The 25,405-nt window shown below is 44.3% G+C and overlaps 1 protein-coding gene across 1 annotated transcript in view; it reads left to right on the top strand.

Annotated features, from left to right (window-relative positions):
- Positions 1 to 23,987, top strand: part of gss (glutathione synthetase) — a 59,049-nt gene extending 35,062 nt beyond the window's left edge. The window contains exons 6-13 of the mRNA XM_060836516.1: positions 237 to 353; positions 5,965 to 6,045; positions 9,837 to 9,914; positions 10,259 to 10,328; positions 13,618 to 13,812; positions 16,911 to 16,992; positions 19,913 to 20,102; positions 22,773 to 23,987. Of these exons, the coding sequence (XP_060692499.1) occupies positions 237 to 353; positions 5,965 to 6,045; positions 9,837 to 9,914; positions 10,259 to 10,328; positions 13,618 to 13,812; positions 16,911 to 16,992; positions 19,913 to 20,102; positions 22,773 to 22,896 (937 nt within the window). The 3' untranslated portion in view covers positions 22,897 to 23,987. The remainder of the gene's footprint in view (positions 1 to 236; positions 354 to 5,964; positions 6,046 to 9,836; positions 9,915 to 10,258; positions 10,329 to 13,617; positions 13,813 to 16,910; positions 16,993 to 19,912; positions 20,103 to 22,772) is intronic.
- Positions 23,988 to 25,405: the final 1,418 nt, after the last annotated feature.

Genomic DNA, 25,405 nt, shown 5'->3' with positions numbered 1-25,405 from the left:
GTAGCCCAGCTGATGGTAATTGATGGTAAGGTCTGGTAATTCCCTCCCTTTCTGTGCTGATGACCTCTCTTATCCCCATTGGGCTGTCTGTTTGCCTTTTAAGGGTTTGTGCACATGAATTTGCTGATGTTGTGTATCCTTCAAAGTTGTGCTGTTCGTGTTATCCTGTTTTTAAACAACTTGATGAAAAAGTGGGCATTTATGTTGTTGTTTTTTATTCTTTCTGCTGCCATCAGGCATGTTCTGAACTTCTGGGGAAAATCTGATGAAGCAGCCAAGGTCTTGAGTAACCCTGCTGTAAAGGGCATTGCTGAAGGAATCGCAAAAGCATGGCAATTATATGGATCACCATCGTAAGTAAAATTCAAACTTGAAACCAGACTGGGCTGTAACTAGGATTGTGCAGCCACTGATGAAGGAAGAAATTCAGGCTTTTAGAAGCTGTAACCATTAGTCACCACCTAATGGTTGACAAATTGAGTTTAGTACCTGCATCTACCTGGACCTGCATATGATGTATATTAGTTCTAATGTCCACTTGCAAACCTTTGCTGTTTACTGATGGAGCCATACTTTGCTGGTCTTTGGTACCTTGCCTGGAAGGCCATTCATTTATGGGCATTTACCTAATACCTCTGAGTTTACCTAATAGACTCCTACAGCATGGAGACAGGCCCTTTGTCTCAAACTGGTCCGTGCCTACCCCAAAATGTCTGTCCACACTAATTCCCTTTCTCTGCACTCAGCCCAGCTCAGTGGTTAGCACTGCTTCCTCACAGCACCAGGGTCCCAGGTTCAATTCCAGCCTTGGGCGAAGGTCTGTGTGGAATTTGCATATTTTCCCCGTGTCTGCGTGGGTTATCTCCAGGTGCTCCGGTTTCCTCCCACAGTCCAAAGATGTGGTCAGGTGAATTGGCCATGCTAAATTTCCCATTAGTCAGAGGGAAATGGGACTGGGTGGGTTACTCTTCGGAGGGCTGAAGGGCCTGTTTCCACACTGTAGGGAATCTAATCTAATCTTATCCATGTATTTATCCATATGCCTTTTAAATTTTGTTAATGTATCCACCTCAACCACTTCTGCTGGTAGCTCATTCCATATGCATATCATCCTCTGGTTTTTTTTTAAATGTTGCCCCTCAGTTTCCCTTTTACTCTTTCCTCTCTAATGTTAAACTGGTGCCCTCTAGTCCTTGATTCCCCAACCTGGGAAATGAACTCCGACATGGATAGAATGAATGCACTCTCATGATCTTATGCACCTCTATAAGGTCACCCCTCAGTATCCTACGCTCCAACCTCTCTCTTACTCAGACCATTGACTCCAGGCAACATCCTTATAAATTTCTTCTGCACTCTTTTTCCAGTTTAATAACATCCTTCCTATAACAAGGTGTCCAAAACTGAACACAATACTTCAAGTGCGGCGTCGCCAATGTCAACATAACTTCCCAACTTCTACACTCAGTGCCCTGACTGATGAAGGCCAGGGTGCCAAAAGCCTTCTTCACTGCCCTGTCTACCTGTGACTCCTCTTTCAGAGAACCGTGCACCTGAACTCTGTTCCACTACACTCCTTAAGGCCCTACCATTCACCATGAAACTCCCACCTTGATTTGACTTTGCAAAATGCAAGACCTCACACTTATCTAGATTAAATTCCATTTGCCATTTCGCATCCCACTTCCCCAACTGATCGAGGTCCTGCTGCAATTTCTGATAACCTTCTCGCTGTCCATGATACCGCCTGTTTTAATGTCATCAGCAAACGTACTAATTTATGCCTTGTACATTCTCATCCAAATCATTGACATCGATAACAAGCAGTAATGGGCCCAGTACTGACCCCTGAGACACCCCACTAGTCACAGGCCTCCAGTTCGACAAGCATCCTTCCACTGTTACCCTCTGCTTCCTACCATCAAGCCAAGTTTGTATCTAATTTGCCAGCTTGGCCTGGATTCCATGCAATCTAACCTTCCAGGGCAGCCTACCATGTGGAACCTTATCAAAGTCCTTATCGAATCCCATATAGACTATGTCTACTGCCCTGCCCTCATCAACCATCCTGGTCACTTCTTCAACTAATTCTAACAAATTGGAGGCGTGATCTCCCACTGTCAAAGCCATGCTGACTACTCCTAATTAAACCCTGTCTTTCCAAATGCATGTAGATCTTAGAATCTTCTTAAGTAACTTACCCACTACAGATGTTAGGCTTTTACTGGTCTATAGTTCCCAGGGTTTTCTTTGCAGCCCTTCTTGAATAATGGTACAACATTCACTATCCTCCAGTCTTTGGGACCTCATCCATGGCTAACGATGATGCAAAAATATTAGCCAGGTCCCCTATGTTTTCTCCTCTGGCATTGCCCAGTAATACACAGCTCAATCAGTAACGTACTCACCACTGAGTCAGCAGGTAGTCCCACTTGCATGATTTGAGCTTCAGGCTGACAGTGCAACACTCCCTCAGTACTGTGCTGTAATGTTGGAGGTGCAGTCTTTCAGACGACATGCTAACCCAAAACTGCTTGTGTGTTCTCTGGCAGATACCGTGGGGAATTCCAGCAGGCATCGTCATTAAATCCGATTATTGGGCTGTTGTCTTGTTTCTAGGAATTTGCAGTGTATAAATTGGCTACGACCTCTGATGTAACAGCAGTAGATGTTTGCAAATGTTTTGTTAGGACATGTAAAGCACATTTGCTTGCTTTATGTTAAAATGCTATATAAATGCAAGTTGTTGTGGCTACTCTTCACAATGTAAAGAACCTTTGGGAAGGGAAATGTAAATTGTTCTGACAGCTCACAGAAAAGGGGGCCATTTTGCCAACCCGGTCCATGCATGCAAGATATTTTTCCCCCTCCTTTTACACATCTAACAATAGTTGGCAGTCTGGAGTGGGGACCCTGGATTCACTTACAGTCACAGTCATATAGCATGTAAACAGATCCTTCGGTCCGACCAGTCCATACCAATTATGTTCCTAAACTAAACTAAACTAGTCCCACCTGTCTACGTTTGGCCCATATCCCTCTGAACATTTCATATATACATGTTCAAGTATCTTTTAAATGTTATACAGGGCATTCTGCTGTAATGTGCATTTTGTTAACATGAATTTGCTGTAACGAGATTGACGAATTGGCATTACTGTTTCAAAAGCATGAATTTTTAAAAATGTGAACTTTTTAAAACATGTGTTGGCTGTAATGTGATTACATCACCAACACTTTAAACGCTGTTTCTTAAGCACAGTTTTTCTATAATGCGAGGTTACACTAGAACACAACCATCAGGTATAGAAGAGCTACTGTAACTGTTTGTATTCACCATTTCCTCTGGTACTTCACAAACCACCGTGTTATTAACAACACATTCCCTCATGTCCTTTTCAAATTTTTCTCCCCTCACCTTAAAAATATGTCTCCTGGTTTTGAATTCCTCCGCCCCCGAGGGAAAAGACTCTTGCTATTCACTTTATCTACGCCCCTAAAGATTTTATCATTCTCTGTAAGGTCACTGCTCAATTTGTTTCTCTTCTGCATGAAAAGCTACGATCAATGGAGCACGCTGGCTGAGATCAGCAAACTCTCAATTGTGGTGCATTCCTTTTTTGTTTGTGTTCACTTTGTGCCGTAAGCTAGCAATCCGTCAATGTGGAACAGTTCCAAGGGTTTTCCTACATTTGACCGTTCCATTCCATTCAGTTCTGCCTACCAGTAGAGGTGAGCATTTCAATAAGTTCCTCAGGGCAGTTCAGGGGTCAATAAATTTTGTCACTGTGACTTGGAGAAGATGAGGGGGGCTACTATTACCTGTGCTGCTAAATGCAACTGAAAGACATGGGTTCAGTGTGACAAGGACTCTGAAATCCAAGAACAGTTGAATAGCTTTTGTGTAGTGAAGGCTGAAGGATCGAGGAGCTGTGAAGTGTTCTGAAGAAGCCACTGCACGGTTAATAGTTCAGAGCAGCAGAGGCTAGGAGTTGAAAGCCTATATGCAGTTTTTGCCCCATGCAACTAGAACTCAGGAGTCAAATCCTGGAGCAGCGCTGGACTGATGAAGCTGACAGGGGGGTTTGTGAAAAGCTGGAGTCGTGCCAGAGACAAAGTGTTGGAATGCAGTTTCTAAGGTTCCAGGGGAGGTGTGGTTTCAGGAAAACGTGGACCGCCAAACTGTGAGCAGTCACTAAGGCAGCCTGTGATGGAATGGCCTTTGGAGGCAGTAATCAAAAATGAAGAATCATACATCTTTTGTGAGGTGTTAGAGATTTGTTGACTGTGGAGTGTTAGACCTTTTTGTCTTTATTCATTCGTGGCATGGAAAGACGACATTGCTGGCTAAGTCTTCTCCATCTTTGTACCATCTAAGCTTTACTTTGTCAATAATCTTTGCATGTTTGAATTTTTGTGCGTTTCGTAATAAACTACTTGCAGATAAAAGAATCCTGGCTGAATTATTATCAATACTGAACCAGTTAAAGTCTGACACCAGTGTAAAGTAAACTTTGTTTTACCTGGCACTCTTGATAAACCGGCAAAAATTATATAACTCTCAAACGCCACAAAATATATTAATATATTCTGTCCAATTATTATAATTGTTAATTTATTTACTTAAGGGTGAATATACATGTACAGGTATATTCACATGAAATATTAAGTTAATTAAGTGACTTGTGCTGTAAATAAACTTTAATGGTGATGGGTATACCCTTTGCATTACATTTCTATCACTTAGTGTTTGTTTTTACATTGATTGCATCGATCTCTTGATTATCCAGAATGTTTGATCAGTTGGGGTATACTCCTGGTCCCATAGGTGCCAGGTAATTTAATGCAGTACAACCATTCTGGTCAAATGTTACCTTTTATGATCAGCAGCGGAGTGGGACTAGAAAGGGATCTGCACACCCTTAAACCTCGGGCATGACACCATGGCTGGCTGGAGCATGCTGCTTAAGGCTTGATATAACCTGCTCTCTGTAACCAGCTGTGCAAATATATAAAATAATACAATGACTATGTAAAATAAATAATATTAGAAACAAAAATAAAAATTGTTGGAAAAGCTCAGTGGAAAAGCAGCATCTGTGGAGAGAAATCAGAGTTAATGCAAGGTTTGTGAAGGTTTGTAGCCCAGGTTGAGGTTTAGGGTGTAGGTTTGCTCGCTGAGCTGTAGGTTTGATATCCAGACGTTTCATTACCTGGCTAGGTAACATCATCAGTGGCGACCTCCAAGTGAAGCGAAGCTGTTGTCGCCTGCTTTCTATTTATATGTTTGGCCTGGATGGGGTTCCTGGGGTTTGTGGTGATGTCATTTCCTGTTCATTTTCTGAGGGGTTGATAGACGGCATCAGGAAGAAAGTTAGCCACCAGGATACACGAACACCAGCTAGCCTCAAAAAGACACGACCCCCCTCTCCCTCATAGCCCTACACACGGATGAAAAAAAAACACCATTTCGACTGGGACAACACATCTATCCTGGGACGGGCTAAGCAAAGACATGCCAGAGAATTCCTAGAGGCCTGGCACTCCAACCACAACGCCATTAACAAACACACAGATCTAGATACCATCTATCAACCCCTCAGAAAACGAACAGGAAATGACATCACCACAAACCCCAGGAACCCCTTCAGGCCAAACATATAAATAGAAAGCAGGAGACAACAGCTTCGCTTCACTTGGAGGTCACCACTAATGATGTTACCTAGCCAGGTAATGAAACGTCTGGATATCAAACCTACAGCTCAGCGAGCAAACCTACACCCTAAATCAGAGTTAATGTTTTGGGTCCAGTAATCCTTCATCCTAACCTTCTGACTCAGTCAGTACATTTGGTTTCTTTAGACTACAATTTCAGACGAAGACTTCTGTTTGTCAGCAATTCGAAGGTACTTGATGATTGCATGATGTGTAAACCCAGCCCTAACTGTACCTCTCCTTTTCTAGGGCAGTGGTTCTCTTCCTAGTGGAAAAGGTCTCCAGGAACATCTTTGACCAACGCTGCTTGGAAATGGAGCTGTGGAATAAGTATGTGTCTGCTGGGGTAGGTTGGTGACCTTTGGGTTTAGTTCATTAGAATGTCAGACAAAAGTTTCATTGTGATCTTCGTAGGGACATAACCACTGTCGTCACTTAGAGTCATATAGATGTACAGCATGTAAGCAGACACTTCAGTTCAACTCATTAACGCTGTCCAGAAATCCTAAATTAATCTAGTCCCTTTGCCAGCATTTGGCCCATAACCCTCTAAACATTTCCTATTCATATACCCATCCAGATGCAATTTAAATGCTGTAATTGTAACAGCCTTCACCACTTCCTCTGGCAGCTCATTCCATACACTCACTATCCTCTCCGTGAAAAAGGTCCCTTTTCAGCTTTCCCCCACTCACCTTAAATCTATGCCCTCTAATTTTGGACTTGCACACACTGGGGAAAAAGACTTTGGCTAATTACCTTATGTCCCTCATGATTTTATAAACCTATAATGTCACCCTTCTAACACTCCAGGGAAAACAGCCCCAGCCTATTCAGCCTCTCCCTATAGCTCAAACCCTCCAACCCTGGCAACATCCTTGTAAATCTGTTCTGACCCATTTCAAGTTTCCCAACATCCTTTCTATCAGTAGGGATATCCGAACTGCATGCAGTATTATAATAGTGGCCTATCCAATGTCCTGCACAACCACAACATAACCTCCCAACTCCTATATTCAATGCTCTGACCAATAAAGAAAAGCATACCAAATGCTGCCTTCACTATCCCATCTAGCAGTGACTCCACTTTCATAGGGCTATGAACTTACACTCCAAGGTCTCTTTGTTCAGCAGCACTCCTTAGAACTTTTTACTATTAAGTGTATAAATCCTACCCTGACTTTTCCATTTCCAAAATGCAGCCCCTCACATTTAAACTATCTGCCACTGCTCAGCCATTGGCCCATCTGATCAAGATCCTGTTGTACTCTGAGATAACCTTCGATACTGTCCACTACGCCTCTAATTTTGGTGTCATCTGCAAATTTCTCCTTTGTTCACTTCCATAGTATTTATTTATATAAATGACAAAGAGCAATGGACCCAGCACCGATCCTTGTGGCACTCCACTGGTCACAGGCCTCCAGTCTGAAAAACAGCCCTCCACCACCACCCTCTGTCTTCTACCTTTGAGCCAGTTCTGTATCCAAATGGCTAGTTCTCCCCATATTCCACATGATCTAACCTTGCTAACCAGTCTACAGTGAGGAACCTTGTTGAATCCCTTACTGAAGTTCATATAGATCACATTTGCTGCTCTGCCCTCATCAATCCTCCTTGTTACTTCAAAAATCTCAATCAAGTTCAAGAGACATGATTTCCAAAGCATAAAGCCATGTTGACACTCTCTAATTAGCCCTTGCCTTTCCCAATAGATTGAATCCTGGGGGACAGGATTCCCTCCAACAACTTGCCCACTACTGATATCAGACTCACTGGTCTATAGTTCCCTGGCTTACCACCTTTCCTAAACAGTGGCACCACATTGGATGCGGATATGCACAGGTCTTCCTCCACTCTTCTGGCACCTCACCTGTGGGTACCGGTGATAGAAATTTCTCAGCAATCACCTCCCACCGAGTTCTAGGGTTCACCTGATCGGATCCTGGGGATTTATCCTCCTTTTTAAGACATTCAGCACCACCTCTTTTGTAATATGGGCATTTCTCAAGATGTCGCTGTTTATCTCCAATATTCTCTATCTTCCCTGTCCTTCACAGTAAACACTGATGCAAAATACTCATTTAGTATCTGCCCCATCTCCTGTGGTTCCATACAAAGGCTGCCTTGCTGATCTTTTGAGGGGCTCTCTTCTCTCCCTAGTTACCCTTTTTTGTCCTTGTAAATGTATTTATAAAGACCCTTTGGATTCTCCCTGACACTGTTTGCCAAAGCTATCTCATGTTGCCGTTTCACCCTCCTGATTTCCCTCTTAAGTATACTCCTGCTGTCTTTAAACTCTTATAGGGAACCACTTGATCTCTGTCTATACTGACCTCTATTTCTCTAGTCATCCAGCATTCCCTACACCTCCCGGTCTTGTCCTTCATCCTGACAGGAATATACTGTCTCTGGACTCTGGTTATCTCATTTCTGAAGGCTTCTCATTTTCCAGCCGACCTTTTACCTGTGCATATCCGCATCCAATCAACTTTCGAAAGTTCTTGTCTAATACCGTCAAAATTGGCCTTTCTCCAATTTAGAATTCAACTTTTTAAATCCAGTCTATCTTTTCATTCACTTGTAAAACTAACAGAATTATGGTCGGTGGCCCCAAAGTGCTCCCCCGGTGACACCTCAGTCACCTGCCCTGTCTTATTTCCCAAGAGTAGGAGAATTTTGCACTTTCCTGAGTAGGTACATCCACATACTGAATCAGAAAACTTTCTTGTACACACTTAACAAATTCCTCTCCATCTAAACCCTTAGCACTATGGCCGTCCCAATCTGAGTTTGGAAAGTTAAAATTCCCTCCCATAACCACCCTATTATTCTTGCAGATAACTGAGACTGTCTTACAAATTGTTTTCTTAATTTCCTGCTGACTATTTGGTGATCTATAGTACAATCCCAATAAGGTGATCATCCCTTTCTTATTTCTCAGTTCCACCCAAATATCCCAGGAATATCCACCTAAATATCCCAGGAATATCCTCCCTCAGTACAGCCATAATGTTTATCCCTTGTCAAAAATGCCACACTCGCTCTCCTCTTGCTCCCCTTTCTATCCTTCCTGTAACATCTATATCCCAGAACATTAAGCTGCCAGTTTTGTCCATTCCTGAGACACGTCTCTGTAATTGCTATGATATCCCAGTCCCATGTTCCCAACCATACCGAGTTCATCTGCCTTAGCTGTTAGTCCTCTTGCTTTGAAATAAATTGTAGTTTAATTTATCAGCCATACCTTATTCTCTGCTTTGTTCGTGCCTGACTATTTGACCTACTCCTTTTTCCAACTGTATCAGTCTCCAACTGATCTCTCTGCTCATTAACTCCCTGGGTCCCACTGAGCCACTGTCACGTTAATGTCCTTTTGAGGAAGGATACCTGGTGTCCTTACCCACTATACCTAGGGGGCATAGTGACTCCAGACCCACAGGGATGGGGTTGACTCTTAACTGCCTGCTGGGAACTGGGGGATAACCAGCAAGCAACAGACATTCGGCACAGAGGAAAACATATCGTTGGCTTTGCAATCATGTCGGTAGTGTCACGCGGTTGTACTGACTATGTACCTGGCACTAAGCCAGCGGAAAGTCTTTTTGAGCTGACAGAACATTTTGCTGCTGTGACATATAATGTTAAGTGACCTTAAGTACTTTGTCCAGCCTGTTTTTCCACTTCTTTTGTTGAGACACTTTACCTTTCTGGAGCAATTTGTATTTCAGACTGAAATTAAACTGCAGGGTGAAAAGTTTTTACAACCTGACTCCCTTCAGTAGTTTTCTTTGGTCTTTGAAGGTTTTAGAACTGTGTGTCTGCTATTTTCTCCCATTTCCAAGTGCAGGAAAATTGCTCCTTTTTAAAAAAACATGTGCTGAGCAGGTCAGGCAGTACCAGTGGGGAGAGAGACAGTTTACATTTCAAGACCAACAAAGACGACTCTTCGAAACTGATCGAGTTTCTTCTGAATCCAGGACTCCATGTTAACTCTGTTCTTCTTTCCAATGATGCTGCCAGACCTGCTGAGTTTCTCCAGTATGTCCTGTTTGTATTTCAGATTACCAACGTTCTCAGCATTGTGAGTAATTCTGTTAACTTTTTCTTTATCCGTACAGAAACATTCGTGTCATAAGAAGACAGACTGTGGACATACATGAGAGGGGGTCCCTGGATGATGATAAGAAACTTTTTGTGTGAGTTTAATTCCAGTCTGTGCTATTGAGGATTTAGCCTAGCCTACTCAAGTGAACTACTGAGTCAGAGAGAAAACTCTTGCCAAAATAAATTTAATTGACTCTTCATTTTTAAAAGTTATGTTACAATTGTACTTCTATTTGGTACAAGTAGTATCAGAGAATCAAAGAGTTAACAGCATGGAAACAGACCCTTCGGTCCAACTCGTCCATGCTGACCAAACTAGACTAGTTCCACTTGCCTTGCTCAAAGCATTTCTGAAAGATGCTGATGCCTGACGTGAAAGCTGTAATCGTAGCCAGTTACAAAGCAATATTAACTGTCCTGTTGTGCTCATGTTTAGAGATGGATATGAAATTGCGGTCGCTTACTTTCGCACTGGATATAGTCCAGAAGATTACCAAAATGAAAATGTGAGTGTGTAATTCCTTTTTTGCTTTCTGTTGATGTTTGCTCAAGGGCTAGTCCAGTGGCAACGCCTTTGTTCTGGTGATCTGATGCCGTGCAGACCAGAGTTCAGATGCAGGACACTCCTGGTTTAGGTGGCCTGATTTATCCCTGGATAAACACACTGAGCGTGACAGACAGCGAGGGATTAGTGATGCAGAGCCAGTCCTTTTTGACTTCTGTCAAATATCACATTAATCAGGGCACATTGGGTGATTTTCAGCACAAGTGCAAAAGGCGATTAAGAGAATGCTGACTTTTTATAGAGTCATAGAGATGTGATGTGCAGTACAGAAACGGACCCTTCAGTCCAACTTGTCCATGCTGACCAGATATCCTAAATTAATCTAATCCCACTTCCCAGCACTTGGCCCATATCCCTCCAAACCCTTCCTATTCATATACCCATCCAATTGTCTTTCAAATGTTGTAATTGTATCAGCCTCCACCACTTCCTCTGGCAGCTCATTCCATACAAGCACCACCCTCTGTTTGAAAAAGTTGCAACTTAGGTCCCTTTTTAAAATTTTTACCCTCTCGCCCTAAACCTGTGCCCTCTAGTTCGGGACTCCCCCAGCCCAGGGAAAAGACAGTGTCTATATATACTATCCATGTCCCTTATGATCCTATAAACCTTTTTTGGAGGCATTTGTTCCCTGACATCCCTTTTGAGTTGGAATGGTATCCAATGACCCTGAGTACAGAAGTGGCCCTATTTTGTTAAGAGAACAATTTGGTTAAGCAGGTGATTGAGCTTAATGGGTTGGGCGGATTTGAAGAGGGAAACAGAGTGGGACTGCTGTATTGAAGGAGCTGTAAGACTGGAGTATCTGTAGACCAAGAGGTCTGGGTTCAAGTCCCATCTATTCTGGAGTAGTATAATAACATCTGTGAAGAGGTTAATTTAAAACGTTTGTAAGACTGAGTAAAGGAAGGTGTCTCATTTATGATTCTCATGTGATACATTTGGTCCATCAAACCTCTTCTGCTACTTTGAAAGAGCTATCTGATTTGCACTGTTAACTTTGCTTTTACCCTGAATTTTTCCCCTCTTTTTGATTTTTACCCATTCTGTTGTAAGTTACCACTGAATCTACTTCAAATCCCCTCAGACCATAACTGGTGGAGTTTCTGTTCTGAGAAAGGTGACTTGACCTGAAACATTGACCCTGCTTTCTCTCCACAAATGTTGATGCTGCCAGACCCATTGCGATTTTCCAGCAATTGCTGTTTTTGTTTCCAGTTTCCAGCATCTGCAGTTCTTTCGCTTATTTGAGTTTCTATGTTGTTTGTCATTTCACTGCCTTAACCAATCGAGTGGAATTACAGAGCCCTATGTTACACGATAAAATAATTTCAGGAATTATCTTGGATTTGTTCTTGGCAGACAAACTCTGTGAATTTTGTATAATTACTTGTTAAAAGTATTGCGGCAGTTGCTTTATCTCTTGGGTTGAGGGTGCATTTTGATTTGTTTCCCTACCGTGTGGAAACAGGCCCTTCGGTCCAACAAGTCCACACCAACCCTCCAAAGAGTATCCCACTCAGACCCATTTCCGTCTGACCAATGTACCTAACACTACGGGTAATTTAGCATGGCCAATTCATCTGATCTGCACATCTTTGGACTGTGGGAGGAAACCAGAGCACCCGGAGGAAACCCACGCAGACACAGGGAGAACGTGCAAACTCCACACAGACAGTTGCCCGAGACCGGAATCGAACCTGGGTCCCTGGTGCTGTGAAGCAGCAGTGCTAACCACTGAGCCACCATCTGATGGATGTTTCAAGCTGACTCTGTACTGAGTGAGAAAATCAGAGGGGTCAGGGTCCTGACTGCAGACTTGAGGACAAAGCCTAGGCTGACACATAGATGCAGTGCCGGATTGTCAGGGGAGCTGCCCTTGATGAGAAATTAAACCACATCTGCCTTCGCAGGTGGATGTAGAAAAGAGCAAGGAAGTTTTCCCCAGTATAATTCCCAATGTTCACCCCCCCACACCCCCGCCAACTGCCATTATCACAACAGATTAATCTGGCCCTAATCAAATTGGTTATTTGTGCAGTGTTGAATATTGGCTGCTGCATTTCCAGCACTACAATGACAGAAGCACTTTACTAAAGATATTCTAAGGTTACGAAAGGTATTACCTCAACAATGTTGGGTAGAGGTGATGGCTCAGTGGTTAGCACTGTTGCCTCGGTGCCAGAAACTCTGGTTCAATTCCAGTCTTAGGCAAGTGTCTGTGTGGAGTTTATAAGTTCTTCCTGTGTCTGCGTGGGTTTCTGCTGTGTCCTCTGGTTGTCTCCCACAGTCCAAAGATACCCAGCTTAGGTGGATTAGCCATGCGAAATTGCCCGTAGTATCCATGGATGTGTAGGTTAGTTGCATTATCCTTGGGAAATGTAGGGCTATAGGGATGGGTCTGGGTGGGGTATTCTTCAGAAGGTCAGTGTGGATTTGTTGATCTGTTTCCACACTGTAGGTATTCTATGATATTCTATTGTCTTCTGATAAGGCTTTATCAGAGGATAAGGCTTTCTTTTAGTTTCCTTATCCTTCGACCACAATCAACAGGTCTGATAATACCATAATAAATAAAACAAAGATGCTGGAAATCTAAAGCAAAAACAGAAATTGCTGGAGAAACGCAGCAGGTCTGGATGCGTCTATGGAGAAAGTAGAGTTAAAATCTTCGGGTCCAGTGATCTGATGAAAAGATGGTCCACAGGGCCACCTAGTGCCCAGGGTCTGCATCAGTTCAGTTGATGGTGGCAGAGTTGCATTGGAAATATTGACCTAACTATTTGCAAAGGTTAAAATTCACACGATACCAGGTTATAGTCCAACAGGTTTATTTGGAAGTACACGCTTTTAGTAGCGACCTGACGAGGGAGCAGCGCTCCGAAAGCTTATATTTCTAAATAAACCTGTTTGACTATAACCTGGTGTTGTGATTTTTAACTTTGTCCACCCCAGTCCAACACTGGCTCATCCACATCATATTTGCAAAGAGTACGTCCTCTGGTGCAACACGGGTACGGTGCCCAAACTAGAGCTGGGCTATTCGGGGAGTGGGGATATTGGAAAATCCTTCCCTGTGTTTCAGGAACACTGACAGAAATTGAGGAGTAGGGAGTGGAGTTTGTGAACTGTTTGGTGTGTGGTTTACATTGGATAAATGGTAACGTGCTGTGTTGAAAGGCAATAACTATACCCGTTGAAATTTCTTCTTCCCTTTTGTTTTGCTTCAGTGCTGGCAAGCTCGGTTATTGATTGAACGTTCCAAAGCAATTAAATGTCCTGATATTGCCACCCACCTTGTGGGAACCAAGAAAGTCCAGCAGGAATTAGCACGCAGTGGAGTAGTAGAGAAATACCTAACCGAGTGTCCGAAATCGGCTCAGCGGATCCGCGCAACATTTGTCGGCCTGTACAGCATCGATGAGGTAAACTGAAAATGAATGCCAAGTGATTCCTCCTAAGCAGAGATGTTAAGAAGCTCTCTGTGATGGCTACATGAACAGTAAATGCTGCCACCTGCTGTTGGTCTGTATATCTGTAAACAAACGAGGTAAAAACAATGACTGCAGATGCTGGAAACCAGATTCTGGATCAGTGGTGCTGGAAGAGCACAGCAGTTCAGGCAGCATCCAACAAGCAGCGAAATTGACGTTTCGGGCAAAAGCCCTTCATCAGGAACAAGGGCACTGAGCCTGAAGAGTGGAGAGATAAGCTGGTGGGGGTGGGGAGAAAATAGCATAGATTACAATGGGTGGGTGAGGGAGGGGATGAAGGTGATAGGTCAGGGAGGAGAGGGTGGAGTGGATAGGTGGAAAAGGAGCTAGGCGGGTCGGACAAGTCATGGGGAGAGTGCTGAGCTGGAAGTTTGGAACTAGGGTGAGGTGGGGGAAGGGCCCACCCTACCTCCTGCAAAAATGCCATCCCGTAATCCCGATTCCTCCGCCTCCGCCGTATCTGCTCCCAGGAGGACCAATTCCACCATAGAACACACCAGATGGCCTCCTCCTTTAGAGACCACAATTTCCCTTCCCACGTGGTTAAAGAAGACCTCCAACGCATCTCGTCCACTTCCCGCACCTCCGCCCTCAGACCCCACCCCTCCAGCCATAACACGGACAGAACGCCCCGGTGCTCACCTTCCACCCTACAAACCTTCACATAAACCAAATCATCCGCCGACATTTCCGCCACCTCCAAACGGACCCCACCACCAGGGATATATTTCCCTCCCCACCCCTTTCCGCCTTCCGCAAAGACCACTCCCTCCGTCCACGCCCCCCTACAACCCACCCTCCCATCCTGGCACTTTCCCCTGCCACCGCAGGAACTGTAAAACCTGTGCCCACACCTCCTCCCTCACCTCTATCCAAGGCCCTAAAGGAGCCTTCCACTTCCAGCAATGTTTTACCTGCACATCCGTTGCTCCCGATGCGGTATCCTCTACATTGGGGAGACTGGGCGCCTTCTAGCAGAGCGCTTTAGGGAACATCTCTGGGACACCCGCACCAATCAACCACACCGCCCCGTGGCCCAACATTTCAACTCCGCCTTCCACTCTGCCGAGGACATGGAGGTCCTGGGCCTCCTTCACTGCCGCTCCCTCACCACCAGACGCCTGGAGGAAGAACGCCTCATCTTCCGCCTCAGAACACTTCAACCCCAGGGCTTCAATGTGGACTTCAACAGTTTCCTCATTTCCCCTTTCCCCCACCTCACCCTAGTTCCAAACTTCCAGCTCAGCACTGTCCCCATGACTTGTCCGGACTTGTCCTACCTGCCTAGTTCCTTTTCCACCTATCCACTCCACGCTCTCCTCCCTGACCTATCACCTTCATCCCCTCCCCCACTCACCCATTGTACTCTATGCTACTTTTTCCCCACCCCCACCCTCCTCTCGCTTATCTCTCCACGCTTCAGGCTCACTGCCTTTATTCCTGATGAAGGGCTTTTGCCCAAAACGTCGATTTCGCTGCTCCTTGGATGCTGCCTGAACTGCTGTGCTCTTCCAGCACCACTGATCCAGAATCTGTAAACACATGCTGATTTTCTGCAGTAGAACGTTTGCTGTTCAAATACCATTTGAAACCGGGACTAACGACACTCGTTCAGTGCAGCAGCTCTGCCTGCTTTTTGATCACTTTATTTCAACTGTGGCACTGAGAACTTCCTGTTAATCTCATGGGAAAATAAAACTTGACATTTTAATGGTAGAAGCCCTTGATTTGATGTAATGTGAGATCCTGATCTTGTGAATGGTTTACAGAAACGTAAATATATCTTGAGCGCATTGGAAGGGAGGGTATGTTAATATGAAATAGAAAATGTTATTTTTTTTAAAGAGTGCTACTTAAAGCATTTGCTAACTGTTCTGTGCAAATGAGTAGTTGTTACAGCCTGTCAGTCCTCAGCTATTGAATTAGAGCAGGGATGATCTATATGATAACTCCATCTTCTGTTGCAAGCGTATCCCTCAAAACCATCTTGAACAAGCATCTATGCACCTTCATCTTGAAATTTCCAGTTGACCCTCATGCTCTCAAATGGCATTTCTAAAGCTCAGTTCCAGAATCCTTCTACCTGCTTTTGGTGTAGGTTATCATCCAATGTGGAAACAGACCATTTGGCCCAACAAGTCCACACCAACCATCCGAAGAATATCCCACCCCTGACCCATTCCCCTACCTTATTTCAACTTTACACCTAACTAATGGACCTAACCTATACATTCTTGAACACTGTGGACAATTTAGGTTAGATTAGATTCCCTACAGTGCGGAAACAGAGAATCTGACCCTCCGAAGAGTAACCCATTCAAGCCCATTTCCCTCTGAAAGATGCACCTACCACCATAGACAATTTCACATGGCCAGTTCACCTGACCTGCACTTCTTTGGACTGTGGGAGGAAACCAGAGCACCCGGAGAAAACCAGTTTTAATCTTCACACTCACTGCATTCAGGTTACTATTAGGGTGGCACGGTGGCTTAGTGGTTACCACTGCTGCCTCACAGCACCAGGGTTCCAGGTTCGATTCCAACCTCCGGTAACTGTTCTGGAGGAATCCCACACAGACACAGGGAGAATGTGCAAACTCCACACAGACAGTTAGCCAAGGCTGGAATCAAACCTGGGTCCCTGGTGCTGTGAGGCAGCAGTGCTAACCACTAAGCCACCATGCCACCCTAATAGTAACCTGAATGCAATAAGTGTGAAGATTAAAACTGGGATATTCCCAAGAGCAAATGGCAGAAACATTAGCTACCTGAAAGTCAAAAGTGTTGTACGTCGGATGATGAACATTTAACAGAGATCAGGAGAAGTGGCTTCGCCCAGAGAGTGGTGAGCCTGTGGAACGCTGAATGTGTTCAAGAAAAAGTTAGATGCAGTTTTTAGAGCTGGAGAGATCAAAGGGTATGGGGAGAAATGGGATCAGGGGACTGAGTTGGATGACAGACCAGGCTTGAAGGGCTGAATGGCCGACTGCTCAGATTCTGTATAACTGGGACTTTCTCTATGGTGACAGGGTCCTGAAGGTGATGAAGTAATAACGAAAGCGTTGGAAGATCCGGAAAGTTTTGTGCTGAAGCCACAGCGGGAGGGAGGAGGTAAGGTGGTGATTTTTAAATTCCGGAGCAAGGTGTGCTCTTGTAAATGGGCACCTGTGAGGGAAGAACCCGGGTGTAACAGAACCTGACTGGAGTTCCACCCCTGGTCCGGACTGTCTGTGAAGTTCACTGGAGTTCTGGATGTCAGCTGTGGCTCAGTGGAAGAGTCAGGAGGTTGTGGGATCAAGTCCCATTCCAGTGAATGGAGCGCACAATCCAAAGCGACACTTTCGGCACTGGGAAGTCACCCTTCGGTTGAGAGGTTAAACCAAAGCCAGTCGACACTCTGCCTGTTTGCCCTATCCCTGTCACCATCGCCCACCTTGCTTTAAAGTCTCAAACTATTCCTAAACTTTCCCACCTTGTAAACCCCCTTCTTTCTTTATATTGCTGTGCATTTCCAAACACTCACTCAGTGAGTGGTTTATTAAACCAACTTGTATGTGTTCATATCTTTAAGGCCAAAATGTCCCAATGTCGTGATTAGCTAAAAGAAAACTTGATGAGAGAAGTAGTCATTAGTTAAAGGTTAAGCCTTTAGCCGTATAGTCAAAGCTGGTACCAGTACACAATCCTTTATCCGAAATGCTCGGGACCAGCTAGTTTTCGGAATTCAGAATATTTCAAATTTCAGAATAAATGGCAGTTAGATGGTGAAATTTTAAAAAATCTTTCCAAATAATAGAGTCACTGTGAGTAAAACGGGCTCTGAAACAGAATTGAGGCCTGCCATTGCTGGGCCACCTCTCTCTCCTTCCCCCCCCCTGCCCAAGACGCCACATCTGAGTGACACACGTCGAGTGGGTGTGGACTTGGGTTAGCTGTTTGCAAGCCAAACAACCTTGTTAATGAGGAAAAACTTCCCAAAAACCTTCGGACTTATGGAGCTTTTCGGATTTCTGGTAAAGGGTTGTCTACCAGTATTGAGAAATTAGTAACAAGTGATACGTTCGGACTGTCAAAGAGGCCAGTATAGTTGGAAGTCGCATTCGGAATCTTAAATGAAAGATCATACCATGGCTGTGGGAAAACCCAAGATAACATGAGGCACGTGGACATTGAAGAGTGGAAGTTGTGATGCCCTGCTGTGATCTGTTTAAAATTTGGAGGAGTTCTGTAACCCACCAGAGTGAGCTTTATTCTTCCCAGTCACAGGCTTCCTCTCTGTATACATCTGTACGAGATAAATGTTCCTGTTTTCCTGAAGTCCTCTGATCAACTTCTCAGTTGACCCCAGGCCAACAAGCCTTGTCAGGGTGGATCTGGTGGAAATAATTAGGAAAGGAATTCCAGAGCTCCCAGCCTAGGCTGTTGAAAACACTACCAACAGTATGGTGTTGAAAATCAGGGAAAGGGACATGGTCAGAATGGGAAGAGAAGGGAGGCTTTGGTTGTGGGGCTGGAGGTGATTACAGAGATGGGGCAGGACAGGGGAAAGCCATGGCTGGAATTGAAAGGCAGGGTGTGAATTTTTAAATGGAGGCATTAGCAGGAAGTCAGTGGGTGATCAGCTGAGATAGAGCAGCCAGAGATCTGGGGGTCCCCAGACCCTTCTCAGAAATGGAAATGATGGTGAGCAGTTGTGAAAACAGGAGTGATGACTGAAACATTTCGAAGAGCTTGCATTGAAAAGAGGTGTTTCGAAAATGGTGGAAGTTTTTTAAAAAAATCTCCGCTGCCTCGGCTAACATTTATTGTTCATTCCCAGTTACCCAGAGGGCAGTTGAGAGTCAACCGTATTGCTTTTGGTCTGGTATCACAGGTAGGCCAGACTAGTTAGGGGCTAAAGGACATTGGACAGATTGGCTTTTTGACAATTGACAATGGTTTCATGGTCATTAACCCCAGATTGTTCTTGAAATCAAATTCCACTTCTGTGGTGTGGGATTTGAACCCAGATTCCCCAAACCATTACCTGGGTGTCTGGATCAAATAATCTTATGATAATTCCAATTGGGCAGTTCCTAATGGAAGAAGTTGGAGGTAGAAAGTGTGTGTCCATGGGCATCGGAAGGATGGAAGTTGCAGAGCCAGAAGGCAAGCAGCACAGACCAGGAAACCAATGCAAAGGGGATTGGGAGGCCCTTAAAGGTTGGTATGTCCTGAGGGATTGGGAATTAGTGCTCCAATTTGGAGCTTGGCTCAGGATTTACATTCAGGCTGTGGATTATTGGTCTGGCAAAGCTGTCTTGGAGTTGGAGGTTTATTACAGAGCCTTTTGGCCAGTGATTTAACAAGGATAGTTTTATTCTTGACAATGTTGTTTAGACGAAACACTCTTGTCAATCCAAACTTTTTATTCTGGCCTAAGCAGGATGTTTAATATGGTGGTATTTGAGCAGTATTTTGAGACATGAAAATTAATCTTAGTATTCCAAAGATCAGGGCTAGGAGGGTGCCCAGAACCTATTTAGTTTGGGCCATGCTCAATACCATACTATGACATGAATACAGAGCATGGTGACTGTGTTAGGATGGTGTATGTAGCAGCAAGCTCGGGTATACTGCTTCCTTCATCAGTGTTTTCATGCTTTCAGTTACCACTGAGTTTTTCCATGTTCATTTCTCACCTATCTATCCTCTCTGTGTCTCTGTTTCTCTCTCAATATTAAAAAAAACACAAACCTCTCTGGATTCTGGCAATAAAAAAAGAAAAACTGACATAGCTGGGAAAACTGAGCAGGTCTGGCAGCATCTGCGGAGAGAGAAAGTAAACATTTCTAATCCAGTTCTGAAGGGTCACTGGACCTGAAACATTAACTCAGCTTTACTCTCCACCGATGCTGCCAGTCTTCAGTCTTCCCAGCTATGTCAGTTTTTGTTGGTGAATGTAGTCTATTAGTTAGCAGATCTTGTTTTCTGCTTTTCCCTCCTGTTGGAAGTATTATCTTTGATCCTCATGTCTGTGTTTCTGTTTTAGGAAATAACATTTTTGGGGAAGAGCTCAGGCAGCTCCTTGGAACCTTTAAAGATGGACCAAAGAGATCAGCTTATATTCTGATGGATAGGATCAAGCCTCAGACTGTGAAGAATTATCTGCTGCATCCAGGAACACCTTCAAAACTGTCGGACTGCGTGGTTGAGCTGGGAGTGTTTGGGGTCTACATCAGGTGAGTAAAGGCCATGATCTCTTCATCATAGCATCACCTTTCTCATACTCCCCCCATGCCCACATTCAACCATTGGGTGTGCCATTTCCTGTCCCCGGGACTGGAGTGCCCCAGCGCTGGGCGGCAGAAGGCAGCAGCTATCCCTGTTCCAATGGGTCAGGGACACAAAGATGAGCAGGAAGTTCTCCCTGTGTCATGGTGGAAATTTATCCGGTCATTTCCCCGTACTGCTTTGTTTGTGGAATCATACTCTGTGAAATAAAGCAAATCCCCCTGAAATAACTCCACGAAGGCTGGTATCCCAGTACCAAGTCGCCCTTTATTTACACTGACCCAGCTCTCAGCACCATCTCCGAGACAGAGCAAAACGTCTGACACTCTGTTTCAGTCTGTCAGCCAGGGCTCCCTTTTGGGACTAGATTAACTGCCCCAATCAGGGAACTCTTATTCTGAGGTCCACCTGGCTGGCCTTATTATAACCATGACACCCCTGATATACTTTAATGTAATTATTAAAGAGGTGCCACTACTTTCATTCTGTTTTTGTCAAAGGCTGATGGACGTAGTGTTATTTGTAACGTGGAAGTGGATTTTTGAGCAGGAGGGTGAAAGGTGATCAGTGTCAGATGGGAACGTGGAGTCATGTGAACAGACATGCTCTTAGTAATGGTGGAGTAGCCTCAAGCGGCCAAGTGACCTTTTTCTGCTCCTTATCTTGCCCAATGTGCTTTCTCCCCCAGCCTCCACACTGCACCTCCTGCCTCATTCTCCCACCCTGTGTCCTTTGACCTCGGGGTTCTTCTCCTCACTGAACTCACATTATGCTCCTGGTGTCCATCTAGTGGCAGACCATGGTCAGTGCAGGTAGTTCTGGGAATTCAGCTGAGAACCATATTGACCAATGTGTAAGACGAGATATTAGATTAGATTAGATTAGACTTAGTGTGGAAACAGGCCCTTCGGCCCAACAAGTCCACACCGACCCGCCGAAGCGCAACCCACCCGTACCCCTACATTTACCCCTTACCTAACACTACGGGCAATTTAGCATGGCCAATTCACCTGACCCGCACATCTTTGGACTGTGGGAAGAAACCGGAGCACCCGGAGGAAACCCACGCAGACACGGGGAGAACGTGCAAACTCCACACAGTCAGTCGCCTGAGTCGGGATTTGAACCCGGGTCTCAGGCGCTGTGAGGCAGCAGTGCTAACCACTGTGCCACCGTGCCGCCCACTAACCTGGTCAAGCTAAGTACATGATATGCTGATTGTTTTATCACATGTTAAATTTGAGCAAAGTCTCCGTCACATTGACCATCTGACTTACACTGACCATGTGTTTTGAATGGCCTCTCTCATGAGACACTTGTTTTTAGCTTAGTGCTATCAAAACCTTATTTCGACAAGGAATTTCGGGTGTTTGATAACTGCCTACCACTATCAGGCAGCTTTCTGTTTGAGTGGAATGCTTTACTTTCCTTATAAGCAGTTGGTTTGAGTCTTAATCTGACTTTTACACTATTATTAAACTTTACCAGTTAAACTCCCACTTTAACCCATATTCCCAGTTACTTCCTGGCTCTATCTGTTTCATTCCACTGAAGTCTCCCTTACTCTGACTATGCAGCTTTTTCTGAAAGGTTTTCAAAGGCCAATTTTTATGTCTTGTGTGTTTCCTGAGGGAGAGCGAGAGAGCAGGGTGAAAACTTATAGCAATAACATATACTTTTTTCTGCATTGAGCTTCACCCGAGCACTGCAGCGAGCCTGAGACAGGTGTTAGCCAGGGAACAAGGTGGTATGTTGGTGGTATGTGGAAGAACAGCACCTCATTTTCCACTGGGGAACTCTCTAGCCTTGTGGACCCAATACTGAATTCAACAGTTTGAGCTTAAGCCACCTTGTCCCATGTTCTTATCCCAACACTCCACACACCACACCGCATAGTCTACTATTACACACAACCCCTTGTTAGCCACTAATAGTCTGGATTAAATACTACTCACCCTCCTAGCCTGATCGTTATCCACTCCCTTTGGGGTCTGTCCAAGTGTTCTTTTCTCTCTTTTGGGCTCTATCTCCACCTATTGTTTACTCCTGATCCAAAACATCAACTCTGATTTCTCTCCACGGATGCTGCAAGGCCTGCTGAGTTTTCTCAACAATTTCTGTTTTTGTTTTGCTTTGCTTTTGGATCACTTATTATTCTTTCACACTGTCGTTTTGCTCTCCTGATTTCCCTGGAAATTCCCTTGCTCATTCTGTACTTCTCTAGGGTTTCTGCTGTTTTGGTTATTCTGGTAAAATTCTGTCAATATTCCCACATGAGGAATCCTCAGTCAGGGCAAGGTGTCAAAGGAGAGATGCACCTGATACTGACTCAGAAAAGAGTCAACATTTTTATTCAAGCAAGGGAGGAAATTGGGGTGGTGATGAGGAAGGTAGAGTGTAATGGAGTGTTCTGGATCAGTGGTGCTGGAAGAGCACAACAGTTCAGGCAGCATCATGCTGCCTGAACTGCTGAGCTCTTCCAGCACCACTGATCCAGAATCTGGTTTCCAGCATCTGCAGTCATTGTTTTTACCTTGTAATGGAGTGTTATGCAAGTGTGTGAAGTCCTTGCCTTTGCTTCTCTTTGTTGACCCTCTCTGTGTGTTTCTGCCCTGCAGGAAGTGCCGGAAGCTGATCATGAATGAAAGTCCTGGCCACCTCCTTCGCACAAAGAGTACAGAGTTCGCAGATGGTGGAGTATCTGCCGGTGTGGCCGTTCTGGATACACCCTATCTTATCTGAACGACAGACTGTGTGTCAGAACAGAATCAAATCATTATTGGGGTAGAGAACTAAACTGCATTCCATCCCCTCTGCCTCCACCTCCCATCAAATCCTGCACCCCAGTCCTGCTTCCCACAATTCACGCAGGATGTCGTTTCCTCACAATTGGGGGGGTGGTGGGGAGCTGTGAGCATTATAGCTGAGTGCACATTTACAAGCAGGTGATTTATCCATTATCCATCCTTTCTTCCCTAAGTTCTCAGGGGGAAACAGCTGACTCAGTATGTGCTGATGCTCTGTTTCTCAGATTGTGTTCTACTGTATCTTGACCATTTCTCTATGAGCACATAAACAGACTCTTCGGTCCAACCAGTCCATGCTGAGCGTAATGCCAAAGTAAACCAGTCCCACCTGCCTGCTCCTGATCCATATCGCTCCATGTCTTTCCTAATCATGAACTTATCCATGTATCTTTTGTGCCCACATCCACCACTACTTCAGTAAGACAGCTACCGTCAACCGTATCAATACCCCTCATGATTTTTCAAACTTCTATAAGGTCACCTCAAGCTCTTGGATCTACACAGGACAGGATCCCAAGTTGATGTACTGAGTACACAGCAGCGTCACTCTGACAAAGCTCTGTTTCTCTGCTTTCTGTTGCATGACCTATCCGCAGACTAAATTTATTTTTCAGTAAATCCCTAATCCCCTCAGCTGGTCGTTTGCGTAATTCTGTCCTGTACTAGTTATTTTGATTTATTCTCCAGCTATGGAGTTATCTGGTGATACAGTTGACATTTTAAAACATGGTGCTTTTAAACTGAAACAAATTTCAAATTGTAGTTGGAGCAATCTCGCTCTCGCTCTCTCTCTCTCCCTCCTTCTGTAATTTCAAGTACTTTTGAATGGTCCCTTAACTTGCGCTGCTGTAAAGAAAGCTTTTGCATTTTCACTAACACCTCCAGAAACTAAAGTCCTTCATTTCTGGGACCATTCTTATCATTTTCCTCTCCATTACAATGCACACTATTCCTAAACAGTGGGATTACATTAGAGTGGTGCTGGAAAAGCCCAGCAGATCAGGCAGCATCTGAGAAGCAGGAAAATCGATGTTTCGGGCAAAAGCCCTTCATCAGGAATGAACCTTCCTGATGAAGGGCTTTTGCCCAAAACGTCGATTTTCCAGCTCTTCGGATGCTGCTTGACCTGCTGGGCTTTCCCAGCACCACTCTAAACTAGATTCTGATCTCCAGCATCTGCAGTCCTCACTTTTACCTAAACTGTGGGTGCCTAGAATGGAACACAATCCTTTGGCTAAGGTCTGACTAATGATTTTTGAAGCTTTACTGTAATGTTTTTGCATTCTGTTCTGTTGATATAGCCCTGAATTCTGTGTTTTATATAATAATCATCTCAACTGGTCTTGCCATGTTAAAATATTTGTATGTCAACATTCCCCACCCCCAAAGTCCCTCTTTACTGCAGCCTTTTAAATTGTTAATGGTATTTTTAAATGCAATATTTTCTTCAGGAAGTCATGAACAGGTTTGAGTTTGATTCTGTGGCAGCAATAAGCCTCTCTTGCTCAGCTCTAGCCAACTGATAATACAAAGTAGGAGATTGCACTAAGCTCATCGCACTCTGTTCGCCTCATTCCCATCCCACTACCCGTAAAAACAAAACAGCCCTCCCAAATAAATAAACGTTATGTGGCATAGTCAATATAAACCAGCATTGTTTGAACTTTTATGAATAAAACAAATTGATCATATAAAGCCTGTGGTGCTGAAAGACATTTTGTCAAAGCTTTCTGTCTTGCACTTGTCAGGACAATTCACAAGAATACAATTTCAAGGGGAAGCAACATTTTCTGCTACATGAGAAAGTGGTGACAAGTGGGCTCTAGTAGATGTGTTGCCATGGCAAATGCACCCATTAATAGTGGTTGACGGTTAACCGCCAAACTTTACTTACCACCCTCCTCCTGTGACTGTTGGGTTTCCATTTGAATTGGTATTCTTGCAAATGGTTCTGATGAGTGCAAGACAAAATATTTCAAGTGTGCCCTTCAACAGTAAATACATTATTTTTATATAGTCAAACTTGCTGTTTACCATTTGACATGTCTCTGATATGACATCTTTCTTGGAGCAGTTAATGAAGCTCAAACTGGAGAGGTGTAGGGATTGAGGCAGAGTCGATGGGTTTCAGATTATCACAACCAAAAACATGTTGGATATTTTATATGAAAAATTGTTCTGGATCTATTAATAAATACACAGTTGATTTACAACCTTTGCTGTCCATTTTCTGCTTTGCGCAGCCATAGATGTGACTGCTGAGCAACAAAGTCAGAAGTTATAGTCCAACAGGTTTATTTGGACGTACAAGCTTTCAGAGCGCTGCTCCTTCGTCAGGTAGCTACAAAAGCTTGTACTTTCAAATAAGCCTGTTGGACGATAACTATTTCAGTGTTATGTGACTTCTGCCTTTGTCCATCCCAGTCCAACACCAGCAACTCCAC

Source organism: Hemiscyllium ocellatum, chromosome 15 (genome assembly GCF_020745735.1).
Source record: "Hemiscyllium ocellatum isolate sHemOce1 chromosome 15, sHemOce1.pat.X.cur, whole genome shotgun sequence".
Taxonomy (NCBI): Eukaryota; Metazoa; Chordata; class Chondrichthyes; order Orectolobiformes; family Hemiscylliidae; genus Hemiscyllium; species Hemiscyllium ocellatum.
This window is presented reverse-complemented; position numbering and strand designations above follow the sequence as displayed.